The 16,799-nt window shown below is 33.5% G+C and overlaps 4 protein-coding genes across 7 annotated transcripts; 2 read left to right on the top strand and 2 right to left on the bottom strand.

Moving 5' to 3' along the window:
* Positions 1–383: 383 nt before the first annotated feature.
* Positions 384–3,307, top strand: LOC127247146 (V-type proton ATPase subunit e1-like). Its single transcript, XM_051268880.1, has 4 exons — positions 384–541; positions 726–867; positions 1,953–2,000; positions 2,932–3,307. The coding sequence occupies exons 2-4, from the start codon at positions 770–772 to the stop codon at positions 2,996–2,998; spliced, it is 213 nt and encodes a 70-aa protein (XP_051124837.1). The 5' UTR covers positions 384–541; positions 726–769; the 3' UTR covers positions 2,999–3,307.
* Positions 3,308–3,608: 301 nt separating this feature from the next.
* Positions 3,609–7,286, bottom strand: LOC127248124 (transcription initiation factor TFIID subunit 6-like). Its single transcript, XM_051270336.1, has 12 exons — positions 6,801–7,286; positions 6,574–6,660; positions 6,336–6,437; positions 6,154–6,271; positions 5,845–5,948; positions 5,594–5,731; positions 5,422–5,517; positions 5,090–5,214; positions 4,827–4,959; positions 4,545–4,670; positions 4,171–4,282; positions 3,609–4,032 (listed from the first exon to the last, which is right to left on the bottom strand). The coding sequence occupies exons 1-12, from the start codon at positions 6,924–6,926 to the stop codon at positions 3,683–3,685; spliced, it is 1,617 nt and encodes a 538-aa protein (XP_051126293.1). The 5' UTR covers positions 6,927–7,286; the 3' UTR covers positions 3,609–3,682.
* Positions 7,287–7,777: 491 nt separating this feature from the next.
* LOC127247771 (syntaxin-51-like) lies at positions 7,778–10,561 on the bottom strand. Of its 2 annotated transcripts, none has more exons than XM_051269783.1 (6): positions 10,320–10,561; positions 9,467–9,688; positions 8,779–8,984; positions 8,591–8,691; positions 8,448–8,492; positions 7,778–8,106 (listed from the first exon to the last, which is right to left on the bottom strand). In XM_051269783.1, the coding sequence occupies exons 2-6, from the start codon at positions 9,682–9,684 to the stop codon at positions 7,975–7,977; spliced, it is 702 nt and encodes a 233-aa protein (XP_051125740.1). In that variant the 5' UTR covers positions 9,685–9,688; positions 10,320–10,561; the 3' UTR covers positions 7,778–7,974. The 2 variants fall into 2 exon arrangements, with proteins under 2 accessions (XP_051125740.1, XP_051125741.1); XM_051269784.1 differs by lacking the exon at positions 10,320–10,561 and adding an exon at positions 10,157–10,306.
* Positions 10,562–12,471: 1,910 nt separating this feature from the next.
* On the top strand, positions 12,472–16,032 carry LOC127247152 (serine/threonine-protein phosphatase PP-X isozyme 2). 3 transcript variants are annotated; one of them, XM_051268888.1, is made up of 8 exons: positions 12,472–12,675; positions 13,732–13,884; positions 14,045–14,107; positions 14,189–14,274; positions 14,523–14,598; positions 14,677–14,942; positions 15,038–15,116; positions 15,302–16,027. In XM_051268888.1, exons 1-8 carry the CDS (start codon positions 12,535–12,537, stop codon positions 15,350–15,352), a joined length of 915 nt encoding a protein of 304 aa, XP_051124845.1. In that variant the 5' UTR covers positions 12,472–12,534; the 3' UTR covers positions 15,353–16,027. The 3 variants fall into 3 exon arrangements, with proteins under 3 accessions (XP_051124845.1, XP_051124844.1, XP_051124846.1); XM_051268887.1 differs by having other exon boundaries at positions 14,523–14,942; positions 15,302–16,029; XM_051268889.1 differs by having other exon boundaries at positions 12,629–12,723; positions 14,523–14,942; positions 15,302–16,032.
* Positions 16,033–16,799: the final 767 nt, after the last annotated feature.

Below are 16,799 nucleotides of genomic sequence, written 5' to 3'. Positions count from 1 at the left end.
ACTCTTTATTTTGAAAATTGTGAAATAATTTTATAAAAAATTAGAGAGATAGTTAAAAAATAAAAATGAGACAAAATGGGAGTATTGTTTGAGGGTTTAGGACTACCGGTCACTGAAAATGTCTTATTCTGCATAATGGTAATTCATAAAATCATGGGTAGAACAAAAGCCCAAATTAAATGCAGATCCAATTGAAAAACATTACGAAGGAAGACCCAACAAAAAGTGAAGCCCTAAAGCCCAAATCTAAGTGCAATGATAGTTAAAGAAAGGCCCAACAAACAATTAGGTTGAGGATTAGGCCCAAAATTAAGGCCCAATATAGATAGATCATTAAAGCCCAACATTAACTTAAGGTCCGGAATTGCGCGCGTTGATTCACTCTCTTGGGAGGATATCGAAACTTGTCCAAGCGACGCCGGATCGAGCAACTTTGAGGGGAGTTACGCCGGTCGCCTGAGTTTAGGATACCGACGGATCATCTATCTAGTCGTTAGATTGTGTTGGTCCAGGAGTTCCTATTTGTTTCTTTATCTGTAAGGTATTCATCGAAGTCTCGTGATCCGATTAAATAGTTTCACCTCGAGAAGTTTTGAATCAGTAATTTTGCTTTCGACATTACCTTTTTTTGTTTGTGTGACAGAAGCTGGTGTTTGAAACTAGTAATTTTGATCGCATTCATGAATCTGCTTATTGAATTTGTTGTCTGATAATTCTGCTCGCAGGAAAAAGTGTTTAACTGGTGTTTGTTGGGAACCGGTCGCTGGAGATGGGGTTTCTGGTTACTACCCTAATTTTTGTAGTTGTTGGAATCATTGCATCACTCTGCACCAGAATCTGCTTCAACAGAGGGCCCTCTACGAATCTGTATGTTTACACTCTTCACTTTTGGGATGTTTCTTTTACCCATAGGCTTGAACAGTTTGCATGTATGATGTATGGTGCAGGCAACTAACATCTAGAGCCATATGAGCGTCAAAGATTAGTTAACAATGCATTCATATGAGTTTGGATTGGTCTGGATTAATTCCAGTCATGGATGGCTAATTCTTCTTCTTTTTTTTTTCTTTTTTTTAAATAACTCGATGGCTAATTATTCTTTGTAAGTATGTTTTGTGAACATCAGCTAAATATTATTCCTTTGTCTAAGTGATAGCAGAAGTGATTATTCTTTAGTTACTTTATCAGTATATAGGTTTTGTATAGTTGGTTTTTGGATTGTGTGGAATTTGAATTTTTTTTTCTTAATGGAAAGAAATAGATATGGTGTTTTGAACGGAAAAAGATACTGCTTCCACCTGCCATAATTAGGTGGTTTTAGTTGAGCGAAATAATGATATCTTAATATAAAAATTGGATATGTAAATAGTAAAGTAAGGGTATTATAAGAAATTTATTAACGAAAAGAAATAAATGTAGTTGAGGAAGTAGAAAAGGCGTGACAAAATAATTATTATATGTTAAAGTCTGGTAATAAAATTGTGGGTTGATAAAGTGTTCTATTATTACTATTAAACGACAATGCATAAGGTTAGATGAGAACCAAAAAAAGAAAAATTGACATAATTTTGGCAGATGAAGGGAGTATAGTGTAGTAAGTTCAAAGTTGAATTGTTAGTGAGGATGAAACATTAAGTTGCGTTGATGGTATTTATTTATCATGATAAATTTGATCTGATTTCTTTTTCTTGCATATAATGGTGAACTCAGTGTGTAAAGGAACTGTCTATTTATGGGAATGAAAAGCCTGTCATTGAGTTCGATGGTGTAAGATGAAAATCTCACCATTGAGGTGTTGATTCTTTTGGAACTTACCAACTCTTTTTATTTCACTTAGTTATGAAGAAGGTGAAAGTGTATATTGTCATATCCACCTTACATGAAATCGTTTGAGACCATTAATTCTGCAATTTATGGCTACTGTTAACATACAACTAATTCTATTCGTGCAGGTTACACCTAACGCTAGTTATTACTGCAACGGTGTGCTGTTGGATGATGTAAGTTCATTACCCTTGTTTGAGATGAAAGATAATTACGAGCATTGACTCATTCGCAATTCTTTCTGTGCATGCGATCTTATGCTTTTACAATAAATGGCCTTCTTACTTAATCCCATCTAGCGTGATGCATTTTATTTGTCCTTCATTCTTATTCTGCTTCATGATTTCTGACAAGTAGATTATGTATGTGTGTATGAGGGGACCGTAGCATTCTTCTCCTTGTTAAGATAAGATAATTTTGCTTCCTTGGAGGCTCGGACATCTTAAGATAATGAGATCCCAAATCTACTCCTGGACACATAAATACAGAATCAAACATGTATAGTCAGGGGATGCTCCTCTTTATCTAAATCTTTGTGATATATTGCAATTTAGAATGTTGTTATGCTGTAGTTATATATAAAAATAAATATGTGGAGAAAATCAATGGAATCGTAATTATATCAGATGTTGAATCTTTTACAAACTATACCAGCTGAATTTAAGGCAGTTCACTTTTGGCTTTTATTCATGCTTCTTTGCCACTTATAGGAGATCTCGAGAATGAAGTTGTCACAATTTGATAGAGTAATAGAGGAAAATAACTACTACTATTTTTCCCCTGTATGTTGCATTATGCATAGTTTTGCTAATTAGTGAACAATGAATTAATGCATGCAGCATTCATCTTTCTGTACTTAAATCACAAAATATTTCTCTTCTGTGGTCAGTAGTTATGTTCTTGTGATCACTTTGCCTATTAACTAAGAACCATCCTTCACTAATGCATGCAACATTATTCATCTATGGGAATTATTTCAAACTGTATTCGTCTATTTAGTTGGAAAATGTTGATGGAATCGGTGGAGATATGCTTGTTCCATTACCTGTTTCTTTGATCATACTTTTCTGGTAACTAATTTATATATCTGTTGCTGCTGCTGCGTAGGTGGGCAATTGTGTATCTGTCACAAATGAGGCCCCTCATCGTCCCCATTTTGAACGAAACTGAATGATCTTCCCTAAGAGAACCGTATGCGACCGCTATGAAAAGCTTCAGGTTCTAAAATGGAACCCCAAGTGGAAGAGCAGTGAATAACATTTTTTGGTGAACGCAGAAATACCCAAACTATAATTTTGAGCCAATTTTTTTGTGTATTCATTCTTTATTGATAAAACAGCCTTCAAACTTACGGTCATATTGTGCTATAGTTGCTGTCATTAGGTTGTAGGAGTCGATATCATAGGTTTGGAGGTTTAGATTTTTTATTTAAATAATATACTACGTGTTTTTTCGGGGAAATAAGTGTGCTATATTTGCTTGTCATTAGGTTTATTTCCTTTGGATCTGGATTGGATTTAGAGGTTTTGAACTTTTTTTTATTTAAATAATATTTTATACGACATTCTATGAGAATATATATTGTTAGGAACATAAAGTTCAAATAATAAATGATTACAAAGAAAAACTAAAAAAAAAAAATCTTGAAAACTTTTAAGATGTGTTTACTTATTTCTTCGCGATAATATTTTGTGTTCTTAAATGTTTCATATTTAAAGTTTTTGAAACGAAGTTGAGAACTTTGGTAGATAAAATTGATTTATAGAATCCATTCGTAGAAACAGTACATAAGATAATATATATATATATATATACATATTTTTAATTTAGAACTTAATGTTCGAGTCATCGTTGAAGATCACAAGAATAAAGATGCCTCCGGACACGGTACAAACGACAACATACACTCGCCAAAATATTCATAAAGCCGAGGCAGAAAATCTCTGGCGTCGGCGGAGGCATCCTTTTTCCACATCCGGCCAACAGATGCTGTACTCTTCAAGTTTCCGCTGCTTGTTCCGACCACATTGTCCATTACAGACCTCGATCGTTGCATAGAAGCATCCATGTTTGCAGAATATCCACTGCTCGTTCCCGGCATGTCCCCTGGGAGTGCCGTTGGCATAATCAAGCCTGTAGAACTGTCCGTTGCTAGTTTCTTCTCCGGTGGTTGGTGATCCGTGTTATCGAAGCTTGGCTTGCGCTTATCTTCGACACGTTGAAGAAAAAACAGAAAAAGATTATCCCAAGTGGCTGTTATATTTGGAATCAGAACATTTGTAGAGGCTACAAATATTTTGCCGAATATGTAGTGAATGCAGCGGGGAAAGAGTAAGATAATCGTACTTGAACCTGTAGTCAGCACTTTGTGGTTGTTTTTCAAGATCGAATGGGCTGGTGTCGATGTAAGAGAAGGTATAATCTTTAACCTATCGTACAAGCTGAGGCCGGCTGCACACTGCGAATAAAAAACCTGATCAGTTAGGTTATACTTGTACCAAATATGTCGAATACCAAATGCATAAAATGAAGGTGAAAAGAACTATTTATTATCTATTCTACCACAACGTCCATCTATTTGATTCTACCACGTCTACACAATCAAAAAGTTTCATTGTAGTGATTGGGGCCAACAATTTGAGACTTGATGAAAGGTGGCGTGCCAACTGACGATCGTTGTAACTAAATGCGGTAATGAAAATCAAGAGGTTATATCCTACCATTAGTGCCCCGTAGACAAGCCAGGCTTCATGCCTCTTTGCTTCATTATTTTGTTTCTCTAACTGCATTTCTGGCTCCAGAAGTCGCATATAAGCCTCAAGGTTGGGCAGCAAAAGCAATCGTATCTAACCAATTTTTTGAACCAAATTCATCCTCCAATTAGATATATGTATGCACAAGATAACATAGATACACAATTCCGAATGTGTCCATTCAAAAAAAAAAAAAACAAAACAGAGAAAGAGAGAGTTACGGAGAAGAAAACAGCACAAAATACCAACCACATTAGGCCCAAGGGCTGCTAGCCCTTGAATAGCACCATAATGTTGCGTAAGAGCTTTGGACGGGTCCAAGAAAGCATGTAGCAACGTCCTCGACACACGTGGCTGGAGATCATGATAAACATGGCCAAATCTGCAAAAATTCAGCCATGCAAGGAATTTAAGTAAAGATATGACCTAAATCTACCCACAAAATAAATAGAAAATGTGAATGGATTATAGAATTCATTATGTTATTGCAAAGAAGTACAAAGGAGTCTCGCCTCTTGCATATCGAAGCAAGCAGGTTTGCAGTGAACTTTCTTAGATTCCAGTGGTTGTCGGAGAATCTGTTTCCCAATCTTTTGGCCACCAAGCATGTCATGATTGAGGGCATTAATTGGTGAAGCTAATTAAATCACAAAAAGAGAGAAATCAGAAATTTACAAAACTTACATTCTCAAGTAAAAGGTTTAAAAAAGGCTAATGCAGGTTCGGAAAACAGAAACTTATAGAATAGCTAAAACCCACAGACAAGGGATCACTATTGCTTAGAAGTCGGAAAACAATAAGAAAAAGGAAGACTGAAAATAGAAAAAAAGCAAATAAAACTTACATATGGTTCGACATGTATGTGTGGATTTCGTAGAAGGCTCCAAACAACACGCATCAAAGCAAAAAGGCGTGTAAAATTATTCAAGTTGTTAGAGACCTGCCATTACTAAAAGTTAATAGCCATCACCATGTACAGTACCATTACTCAAGTTCTATAGTCGCTCATTTTTTACCTCATCCGCAACAAAAAATGTGAAATAGGGGACCAATGGATGAATTCCTGAGTCAGTTGCCAAGCTCAGTAATGCTTGTTTAAACACTGGGGAGTCTGATCTATTAAGAGTCAACTCTGAGATCTTATCAAAGTAAAGCTGCACCACCCATCAGTTAATGGATTATTAGCTTTTATGCAATATTATCAGTGATAAAAAAAAAAAAAAAAAAAAAAAAAAAAAAAAACGCACATAAAAATTGCCACTAGTACCTTCAGCTCCCTCGAAAGCACATGCTTAATCGGCAATTTAATGTCAACAGGAACTCCATCATCTTTGAATTCAGTTTTCCGGGTATCAGAAGGCATTGAAAAGCCTGACATCCAAAAGAGCTTCATTATCTAAGGATCAGTAGCACAAAGAACCTACACAACAACGCTAAGGTACACCGGGCCTTTCAACAGCGAAAGAATTAAAAGAGAACCAATCTATCATCCATGTGGATAACGAATAGCTTCCAGTTTTAGCTATTCTGCTTAGAGTGCTTATATAATTTATTATTGAAAATGAGAAATTAATACTCTGAAGAGCTTCAGGAGGAGGATTTTCTGGAATAACAGGCTGAACTCCTTCAATGGCTAACCAGTGTGCAACCACCGAGGTGTCTAATGGGGCCTTAGGTAGGGGTGCCTCAATCACCTGAAAGGCATAAAAACTTAGTAGCCAAGTCTTAATCTCAAGAAACATAAAATCCAACCCATACCTCCTTGAATTCCACATCCTTTTCTTCAATATAGAACAAATCCTTGTGACCTGCGGCTCTAGCGAATCGCAGTGGATCTCCAGATGCAAATCCATATATTGGCTGTATGAGTTACTAAAAACCATCAGAACCATCAAACTCCAAATACAAGGCAACTAAAAAAGTGCAGCCAAGCAACAATTTTTCCCCAAAAATAAGGAATAAAATAGCATGAGAGCTTCAGGAGTGTAACCAAAACCTCGACGTTTCTTATTGCAAGCGCACTATCCACGTCTTCCGTCGTTAAAGTAGTTCTTCGAGAATGTCTCATGGATTTGATTGCTTCCTGCATCAATTCGAAAACCGCACACACGCTAAATCCTTCAATTACGAAAGGACAAATTCTGAATCTTTCAAAACAGTAATTGAGAAACTAGAGAAGAAAGCAACCGTGAATATCAAAATGCTCGAGCAGGAAACACTAACCTGCATGATTTCGCGAATGCGGTACTCCACATCGGCGGCCAGAGCAGGCAAGACATCTGGAGATAAGTTGGAGATGCCTATACTCTGTGCAATCACTTCGATTGTTTCATTCGGAACGATGCTCATGCTCAATTTCCTTATTTTCCCCACAATAAGAGAATTCGTGCATCAATAAGCATACAATTGCGATCGTGCAATTGCTCAAAGCACAATCAGCTTTCCTTTGAGCATTTGTCGAGTGCCAAATTGGGGGGAGTAAATCCAATGTTTGACAGCCCGCCACGAAAACCCTAAATCAACAGTAGTACAAGATGGATGTAAATCCCTTCGGATATAATTTCCAGGCAGTGTGCAAATCACTGCAAGACGTACTTTGAAGCTATCCAATCGCCCACCGGTACACTGTACGATGAGGGCAACGTCCGACGCCGGCCACAACAGATTCAAAGGTTCATCGATTCAAATATGATGTGTTATTACGCAACAAAATTTTTACCCTTCCGATTAATTTTATTTTATATCTAACCATTGAGTATAGATAAATAGTGTGTTTACGGTTTGGTCTTTTATCATTTTTTATGTTCTAAACTAATACTTTTATTTTCATTATAAAATATTCTTACTTTTTTTTTATTATTATTATTACACAAATATTATTATTTTTTACACTAATAAAGTAAAATTAAAAAAATATTTTATGTGACGAATGAAGTACTTAATTAGATATATCATTTAATGTGTATAATACTTTCTCCGTCCAATTCGACCCACTATTAATAATATTTCTTAAATGGTTTGTCCAATACAAATACAAATCTGTCCAAGGGAGAATATTGAAAACACACGTGATTGTCCAGTGTAATTTGTTTTATCATTTGCAGGTATTAAGTTCGATGGGATTTATTCGTACCATGGCGGCTGCGATTCCAACGTCATAAAAATAAAATAATAATAATAATTAAAAACATTCACACTGACACAACATATATTATATAATTTTTTTTTCCTCAAGGAAACAAGTATACCAAAGAACTTCAGAAAAAATATTAGGAAAAGAATAAAGCAAACAAGGAACAGAAAGCTGAGGATACCAAAAAGGCTCTTCAACTGCTAACAGAAAACAAAAGAGCAACTAACTGAGAGCATCAACCACTCCTCCCTCCTTCTCTATACACTATAGATATTTGATAAGGACATACACCACCACGACTAAAACGACGATGGCTATTACCGATAACATCAGGCACAAGCACGAGCAGCCTCCCCTTGTTCGTTTGCTCAGTACCCCCAGCCTCTTCTGCACTCGCTGTTAGGAACACAAATACAAAGAATGTAAGTCAAACTGCTCGGGAGCTGCCATGTTTATACTTGTACATTGATCAAGCATTGTACGGACTTTTTGAAAGTTTAATCAAAAGTATCATGAAAGGATCCACAGTAGATCTACTGGATCCACTCCTTTCCACTTCAATTTAAATGCATATACAGAAGGTATTGTTTTTTTTTAGTATGTTTCTCCCTAAAATTGTCAAGAATTAATTTTGTATGGAGATCCCCTTATAAGATGATAAGGATAGTGTCATACTGAGATATTGAGTGTAACAAGGCTTTGTTATGATTTGAAAAATTTTCAGAAAAAAATCTCACTTGTAGTCTGGAGTCAGTAGCTTCAACATGTTGATCAAGGTTATCCTGCATCCGAAAATATAAAGAGTTAGAGCTTCGAATAAGTATCTTCTTGGGTATGGAAAAATGGCACACGCTGTATAGATAGAAACAACAGAATTTACAATAAGTCTGGTGTGCAGATCAAGCTCTTCATTCACCGCCAATGCAATATGTTTCGTGCTTATGACTGTCTCCTCCAATTTCTCAAGGCCGTCATCTTGTTCTGCAATTAAAAAATACATCGTGTAACCTATGTCATTAATACCATAAAGGAAAAAAAAGGGTTTAGCTCAAAGATAGAACAACTAGCCTCTCATGATTTGTCGTTGTAGACCAACAACGCCATGGTTGTCAAGACCAGCTGCTCTGCTCATGGCGTCAGCAGGCTTAATCTCTGGCCCTAGTAAGCTGTCTCGATTTGCAAAGTTTGACATGTTTAATGTTGAGGCCATTTGGTTTACTTTTGATCGCAATGTGGCAACCATGTCCCTACGGCGGTTCATTTCCTTTTCACTCCTGCGTACGAAATGCCAGGTAAGAAAGTATGAGTACAAACCAGAATTAAAACTGAGTCATATAAACAAGTGTTATAATGAATGCAACCAAAAACTAGACACAATAGTTGCTTTTATATCCTGGACATCACCAAATCAGGTCATTGTTTATTTATTATTTAGAGTACCCGATTTGCATTTGAATTTCATTCTTCCACCATAATTTCAGTTAACGACATAGTTTCAATCTCTCTCATCCCAGCTGCACACTTGTGCTACATTGGTCTTCCTCCCCATTGAACAAAAAAAGATGTTCAAAATGATTAAGCATTCATGAAGAACATCATACAAAATCAAGAAGTGTCTTAATGGCTTATAGGTGCTGCACACAGCTGTTTATTCCTTAACCTCTTTATAGCATCATTCTAAATAAAATCAAACGCGATCATTCCTATAGAAGGCTTGACACCTGTTTGAAGCATCAATTAAAATATAAAAACTTACAGAGGCTGCCTTCCAGGAAGTTTCGACAAAAGAGACTGTAAGCTATCCAATCTGGTTCCGAGTATGGTTATCTTCCTCCGTATTGCAGATGAATGACGCTGTGCTTCTGGCCCAGTTGCAGGCGCCGAACTCCTTTCAGATATCATATGAGTGATATCATCAGCAAGTTTGACAGCTTCATTGTATTCCCTTACCCAAGGATCTCCAGAGTTTGCCATCTCACTTATTCAACACAAAAATAGAAGGTTTTCAGCCACAGTAATTATAAAAATTAATGGATGGAATGATCATACATGTTCATCATCTAGCTTTAAATAATTAAGTCAATTCATAACAAACTTATCCTCTCCTAACATTAATGTGTTATTCAACCATTTTAATCAAAAGAAGCCTTCAAACTCTATTTGGAAATTGCAGAAACTTGTAACCGTTAATCAAAAGAAGCCTTTCAAACAACACACTTGAAATATAAAATTCCCTCTAAAAGATTAAAAGATATGTTGTCATTTGTAGGTGAATACGTCATACAAACAGTGAACAGACATAGAAGGACCCAATAGCATGGATCTTTAATGCATAAACCATGAGCTAACACGTAAACAAACAAGATCATACAAGAGCCAAAATCTGGATAAATCGATAAATAAATAAAATCATCCCATATCCAAGCCTGCAATTCAAATTTTATACCGCTAAAACAAGAGGTGGAGTCCTTCAAGACATGATCGAACAAGAATACACAAAACGTAAGTGACGCAGTATTTCGCCCCCAAAATTGAAACCTATGCGACGAAAGTAAAAAGTACCGAATGTGCATGCCCTTTAACTTCGGGCAATTCAGAAAGATCGCTACCTTATAGATTGGAATTAAGTGGAATCGTACGATAACGAAAAGCGTATTGGCTTGTCGCCAAAATCTGCGCGGGGTTTTCAACCGGACCCGACAGGCAGCGCTCCAAAACACCGGCAAAGTTTGTCCGGCATAATCGTCGACTTCGACACGCGTAATCACTAACAAGCAAGGCTGTTATCAATCAAGAATTGGCAATGCTGGTCGGCTGTATTATATTATGAAATTCTGAATCTGGAATGATGGGCTGATTTGGACCTGGTTCGGGATGATTAAAACGTCGTCGTATGGGTTTCTCTACTAATTCTACGAGTGGGGGTGTCCACCATTTTTTTCTCCACGCAATTTTCATCATATATAATATTATATTTTATTATTTTATAAAAATTAATATTTAATATAAAATAACATTTTTTATATTACTTATATAATTTTTTATATTTTATATAAAAAGTTATATTAAAATAAAATACTATACAAACAAATTCAATTTTGTAAACTTTTTTTGGCAATATAAATAACAAATCTTTAAGAAAATAAAAGAAAAAGAAAATCGCTTCTCAGTGAGATATACTAATATAGTAATATTCATATATTAGAGATTATGAAATACTCGTAAGTCATAATCTTGATGAAAGTTTAGATGTAAAATTTATAAAAAATTATTTAAATAATATAAAAATAAGAAAGATATTCAGTATATTAAATTTTTTGAAAAAATATACATTAGAAAAATTTTATTAAAAAGAACATATAGTCCAACTACCATATGATATATTGAGGCAAAAGTATGCCACATTCACTCCTCCGTAACCCCACTGACATTCATAATGTTTGTTTAGAATAATCCTTTTGGATAACAAGTCAAAAATTATAATTAATATGTAAAAGAAAATATATTTAAGTAATATTTTTATGAAATTTACAATACAAGAATTATGCGCCGTGGATAATGTCTGTATATTTTTAATTATCTTTTAAAAAATAGTTATTTTATTTTACTTTGCAAAATAGTAAAAATATCTATTAGTTTATTATCTACTAAAAAAATAAATACTTGGATGAATGTAAATAGTATTTTTGTATTTAGTTAAAAATATTAAGTGATAACAAATAAAATAATTTTACAATTATACCCCTAATATATAAATAAAGAAAATAAGTTTATATAATACAATTTGAATAATTTATTGATAAAACATCTATTCTAATACAATAAGTAATGCAATATAGTTTATTTTAAAATATTTAGATATAATAAAAATAAATAAATAAAATAAAAATATTTATTTATAATTAATATAAAATATTTACAAGTATGAGTAATTTTGAATTTATATAAATTTATTTGTTTTTTGAATAAAAAAATAAATTGAATGAATTTTACAAAAAAAAATATGTTCATATGAATTGAACGTAAATTTTAATAAATATAATACTATGATTATGACATAAAGTAAAAATATATTAAAAAATATACAAATAAATTAATGACGGTTAGAGAAAATTTTGAATAAATTAAATGTGTAAATATTAATAGTATGAAGGTAAATAAATTGAATATTGCATAATATAAATAAAAATAATATATACTTATTATAAATAGAAAATATATTTTTTTATTATTAACTTTACAAGACAAATAAAAAGAAAAATATACTATAATATTAAAAAAAAATAATTAAAATTGACACATTTAATATTCTGTGATCTCCTTCCTCCATTCTCCTCAAACTAAACATAGCTTAATTAAGGGTGAATAAAAAGATCAAATTCAACTGATAAATTGATTGAACGTAAACAAATTTTTTGATCAATCTGGTAAATTCGATTCGAGTATACTACATAATTTATTTTTATTTCAATTCAATTTCAATTTTTTTTTTTTTATTTTCTAGTTAATCGAATCAAATATATTTAGATTATTATAGTTTAAATTTTATATTAATAATTATAGATTTTAAATATTTAGGAATATTTTTACTTAATTGAAATTTTAATTATATTTTTAATGTATATATATATATATATATTTAATTTTCATTTGATTCGACTTCAAATATTTTTCATTAATTATCAAAATTTTCACCGTTGACAGTGTTGGATATTTGTTTCATTTGGTTCTGATATCAATATACGCAACGTGACCATCCCCAACTGCCAATTCACATAGTTGGATATTTTCTCTGTATCTCGCGTTTCGTGGTTCAACTCGGTTATGTCGGACCTCGACCGGCAGATTGAGCAGCTGAAAAGATGCCAGCCGCTCAAGGAGTTCGAAGTTAAAGCTCTTTGCCTAAAAGCCATGGAAATCCTCGTCGAAGAGAGCAACGTTCAGAGAGTCGATGCTCCCGTGGTTGTGAGTATCGAAAGAACTACCTCATTGTTCCTACTTTGGGTTAAATAGGTAGAGTTGGCCGGGCTCTGCATAGAGGAAAACATAAGCATGGATTAGATATGAGCAGCTTTAATCAATTCGATTAGTTGCTAACGTTTAGTAACTTTTTTATTTCGTGGTCATAGGTTTGGATTTATTGAAGGATTTTGATATTTGGAAAGATAGTTGTGTCTTATGTTTGCTTTTACCTGGACTGCAATTCAATTCCAATTTATGTGATGTGAAATCCATGATTATGGATGTTTTGGCACTTGATTGCTCGTACATCGTCCTACATTTAGTATAACTAGTCGAAGTTAGTCTCATGTCTAATCTGGGAACCTCAGACGAAGATTTGTAACCGCAGATACATAGCCTTTTAGCACTTTTATTTATCATGCATATCAGACTTGATTACTAAATGATATTTTCAGTGACACTGGTCAGATACACAGATTGCAGGATCCTGTTGATTAACGAACATTTTCCTAGCCCTTTTAATAGAAGAAAGCGAAAGGTTCTTGCCTAAAATCCATGTCTGGTTGACAGCAAATGAGATCTCTATTTTGCAAGGGAACATGACAGTGCTTGGCCATTAAGTTAAAGGTCTAAAAAGACTTTAGAATCAGAATAAGATAAGAAACATAGCATTCGTTTGAAAGCAGTCACTCTGTGAACTATATCTGGGTGGTCTCTACTTTTTTACACCTTTTCTTTTCCCAATTAACGAAGATCTCAGGCATAAGATCGAAAAATGTATATGTTATGCTAAGCCCTCCTGTCTTCCTATATATAATACACACGCATAAATTATAAGATAAGTAAAGAGCCTATGTAGACACTTCATCTATTGGTTTTTCTCTATTTGTTGTGAAATATATTGGATTAGATTGTATATTGTTAATCACATAGTTTCTTTTTATCAATGTTTTTAACCGTGATGTTGTTGTGTGCTATTTGATGTCATATAGCTTGAACTTCTTTGCTCTTGTTTTGATAAAAATATACCTCTAAAATCTCCACTGTGGCATGGAATAGATATGTGGTGATATACATGGCCAGTTCTATGACATGAAAGAGCTTTTTAAAGTAGCCGGTGACTCCCCAAAGACAAATTACTTGTTTCTAGGAGATTTTGTTGATAGAGGATTTCACTCAGTTGAGACGTTCCTGCTTCTACTTGCCCTCAAGGTACTGCTTTCCAACTAATTTCATATGCTAAATGGTTCCTAAATTATATTTGGAAACTTAATATTTCCAGATATCATAGACTGTTCACAAACATATACAATGTCTAACATTCCGTGTTTCTTGACAAGATGGATTACATAATTGGATTTTGCAATGATAGGTTAGATATCCTGACAGGATAACTCTCATCAGGGGAAACCACGAGAGCCGGGAGATAACACTGGTTAAGTTTTTGTTTGTTATTATTATGTTCTAGCTATTTTATTCCATACATTGAGTTCTCAACAGCATACGCTTCTTCCAGGTGTATGGTTTCTACGATGAGTGCCTGCGGAAATATGGTTCTGTCAATGTTTGGAGATATTGCACAGATATTTTTGATTACTTGAGGTGGAGATGTTTTCAACTATTCACCAGAATCTTATTTAATAAATGCACGATCATTGTCCTGCTGAATTATATAGCTGCGGGCCATAAAGAAGTACTAAACTTATGATGAAGGCTAATTTGGTTGTTGTTGTGTGCTTTGTTAAATGCCAACTTACACTTCAAACTTCTTACTTTTTATGCATTGTGGGAGTTGTTTTGTGACAGATTGATCTGACAAAATCTTGTCTCCTGTATGAAATTTCTTGCAGTATATCCGCACTAGTAGAGAACAAAATATTCTGTGTTCATGGCGGTTTGTCTCCTACAATTACCACACTAGATCAGGTGTATAAAATTCTAGGAATGAGAATTTTTGTTCTTTGTTTTGGACTGAAGATGATAGGCTCATCATCCAATTTTCAGATTTGGGCAATTGACCGGAGGCAGGATGTACCTCATGAAGGTAGCATGAGTGATCTCTTATGGTCAGACCCTGATGATGTTGCAGAATGGGGTGTGAGTCCCCGTGGTGCAGGTTTTGTATTTGGTAGCAGCGCGGTTGCTTCATTTAATCACACAAACAATATTAGCTTGATATGTCGTGCACATCAACTGGTTATGGAAGGTTATAAGTGGATGTTTAACAAACAGCTTGTAACCATCTGGTCAGCTCCAAATTACTGTTACAGGTGAAATTTGCTGTTATTTGCAACTACTCCTACCATTTTTTTTTTATTTTTTCTGTGGATAATGTTGTGAAAATTTGCTTGTCATCATGCTGCAGATGTGGAAATGTAGCTTCAGTTCTTGAGCTGAACGAAAACCTTGAAACCAAATTTCATTTTTTCACGGCGGCTCCCCAGGTATTTGGATGTGATTATCTGCGTTTCATCTTCTTCAAGTTTACAACGATGAATGTCATGCAATCAATTTATAAACGTCAGAGGAGTATGGATTTACTAAGCTGATATATAACCAATATTTTCCTTGAGAATGGATGGTTCAATTAGCATCATTGCACATATTAAATAGCTGTGGTGCAATGCAGGACTCAAGAGTAACATCTGCCAAAAAGCAACTTCCAGATTACTTCTTTTAGTGACACGAAGAAGATGAACATGGCTTGACATGTTCGTAAATGCTGCGTGGAGAAGAGATTGCTGTCAGGTGCGCATCTAAGATATATATATATATATATATATGTGTGTGTGTATAGAGATCCTAAATGTGTGAGTTAAATCAGAATCATAAGCATTAGTATAGTGGCATTCAGTAGGTAGGGGAAGCAGTATACTCTGACTAGGGCTTGGTCACTTTAACTGATTTTATATAAGGAGAATATTCATGGTTTCTTCTTCCTAGACTTCATGTAAAAATTTACCAATATTACATCTATCATCCAAAAATCTAAGCATAAAAAGTTTGTATATTTTTGTATTTGTATTTTGAATTTTAAGTGGACAGTAGTAGTTGAATTTGATATTTAAAATTAGTATATACTTATAGGAAACTGTGATATTGCATGAAAAAATTCAAACAGATCATAACTTTAACTTGTTTCCACAGGCAATGATATAATAATAATTGATTTGTTTACTTGAACTAAATACTTGACATTCATTACTTAGCAAGCACGTGGTTATGTAAGGACCGAAATAAATAAATCAAATATGTTGAGTTTTTCTAATGTTTGTTTTCAATTTAGTTCATACTTGTCCAGTGGTTAATCTTAACGTCTGATTTATTTGCTTGATTAGAAAATTTACTGCAACGTATTAACATATCAAAAGCCTTTTTATAAAAATTAATTTTGATATAAGCTTTGTAGAAATGTTCATTTAAATCTGATTTAAACTGACTTGTACAATAAATTAATATACAAGTTTTTAAGTTATACGTTGATTACTAATGAATCGGTTGCTTTCTTCAGGTTACATAACAGCTAATGTTATGTTTTTATATATATTATGTTATGTTATTCCCTATTAATATTATGATTTTTTATAGATAAATGTTCAATTAATAAACAATTTAGTACCAAGCTGAGTTTACTTTGTATTTTTTAATGAACTTGGTTTTTTTTTTTTTTTTTTTTTATGTTAACTATGGAAAATTGTAATATTAATATAAAAAATAATATTTTATATTAAATTGTTATTTTTTGTTGGGCGAACAAAATATATATTATATATATTGTATTTTTTTGTAATACCTTTAGATAATTGTGCCACTTAAATATATGTTGGATGAACGAACCCGAGTTGTTCAACATAATTTTTTTGAGTTATTAAATAAATTTATTGTGTAGCTTAATAATTTTGTTATGTTATTTAGTAGTATAATTTTGAATTAAACTCACATTACACTCTGTTTATTATCATCATACATACAATCGTTTTTAAACTGCAAATTTAATAAGATAGCCTACCTAAAAGCTACAAACAACTATAGAGTAATTAGGGGAATATTTTCAATTTTAATCTAACTATTTAATGTTACTTGGCACAATTTATTAGACATTAATGGCAGTATTTAGATGAATAAAT

Source organism: Andrographis paniculata, unplaced genomic scaffold (assembly GCF_009805555.1).
Source record: "Andrographis paniculata isolate CXL003 unplaced genomic scaffold, ASM980555v1 Contig32END, whole genome shotgun sequence".
Lineage (NCBI taxonomy): Eukaryota > Viridiplantae > Streptophyta > Magnoliopsida > Lamiales > Acanthaceae > Andrographis > Andrographis paniculata.
Note: the sequence above shows the minus strand (reverse complement) of the source record. Positions and strands in the feature narration are given on the sequence as shown.

What these genes read in the sequence shown, in the direction of transcription:
- LOC127247146 (XM_051268880.1), top strand. Translation starts at nt 770, where the DNA reads ATGGGGTTTCTGGTTACTACCCTAATTTTTGTAGTTGTTGGAATCATT. An exon ending in AGAGGGCCCTCTACGAATCT is followed by an intron (nt 868 to 1,952) that starts GTATGTTTACAC and finishes CTATTCGTGCAG; the next exon opens with GTTACACCTAACGCTAGTTA. An exon ending in ACGGTGTGCTGTTGGATGAT is followed by an intron (nt 2,001 to 2,931) that starts GTAAGTTCATTA and finishes GCTGCTGCGTAG; the next exon opens with GTGGGCAATTGTGTATCTGT.
- LOC127247771 (XM_051269783.1), bottom strand. Translation starts at nt 9,684, where the DNA reads ATGGCAAACTCTGGAGATCCTTGGGTAAGGGAATACAATGAAGCTGTC. An exon ending in ACAACGACAAATCATGAGAG is followed by an intron (nt 8,692 to 8,778) that starts GCTAGTTGTTCT and finishes TTTTAATTGCAG; the next exon opens with AACAAGATGACGGCCTTGAG. An exon ending in CTACTGACTCCAGACTACAA is followed by an intron (nt 8,107 to 8,447) that starts GTGAGATTTTTT and finishes TGTTCCTAACAG; the next exon opens with CGAGTGCAGAAGAGGCTGGG.
- LOC127247152 (XM_051268887.1), top strand. Translation starts at nt 12,535, where the DNA reads ATGTCGGACCTCGACCGGCAGATTGAGCAGCTGAAAAGATGCCAGCCG. An exon ending in GAGTCGATGCTCCCGTGGTT is followed by an intron (nt 12,676 to 13,731) that starts GTGAGTATCGAA and finishes GGCATGGAATAG; the next exon opens with ATATGTGGTGATATACATGG. An exon ending in AGAGCCGGGAGATAACACTG is followed by an intron (nt 14,108 to 14,188) that starts GTTAAGTTTTTG and finishes CGCTTCTTCCAG; the next exon opens with GTGTATGGTTTCTACGATGA.
- LOC127248124 (XM_051270336.1), bottom strand. Translation starts at nt 6,926, where the DNA reads ATGAGCATCGTTCCGAATGAAACAATCGAAGTGATTGCACAGAGTATA. An exon ending in TCCTCCTGAAGCTCTTCAGA is followed by an intron (nt 5,949 to 6,153) that starts GTATTAATTTCT and finishes TTTGGATGTCAG; the next exon opens with GCTTTTCAATGCCTTCTGAT. An exon ending in TTGTCTACGGGGCACTAATG is followed by an intron (nt 4,283 to 4,544) that starts GTAGGATATAAC and finishes TTTTATTCGCAG; the next exon opens with TGTGCAGCCGGCCTCAGCTT.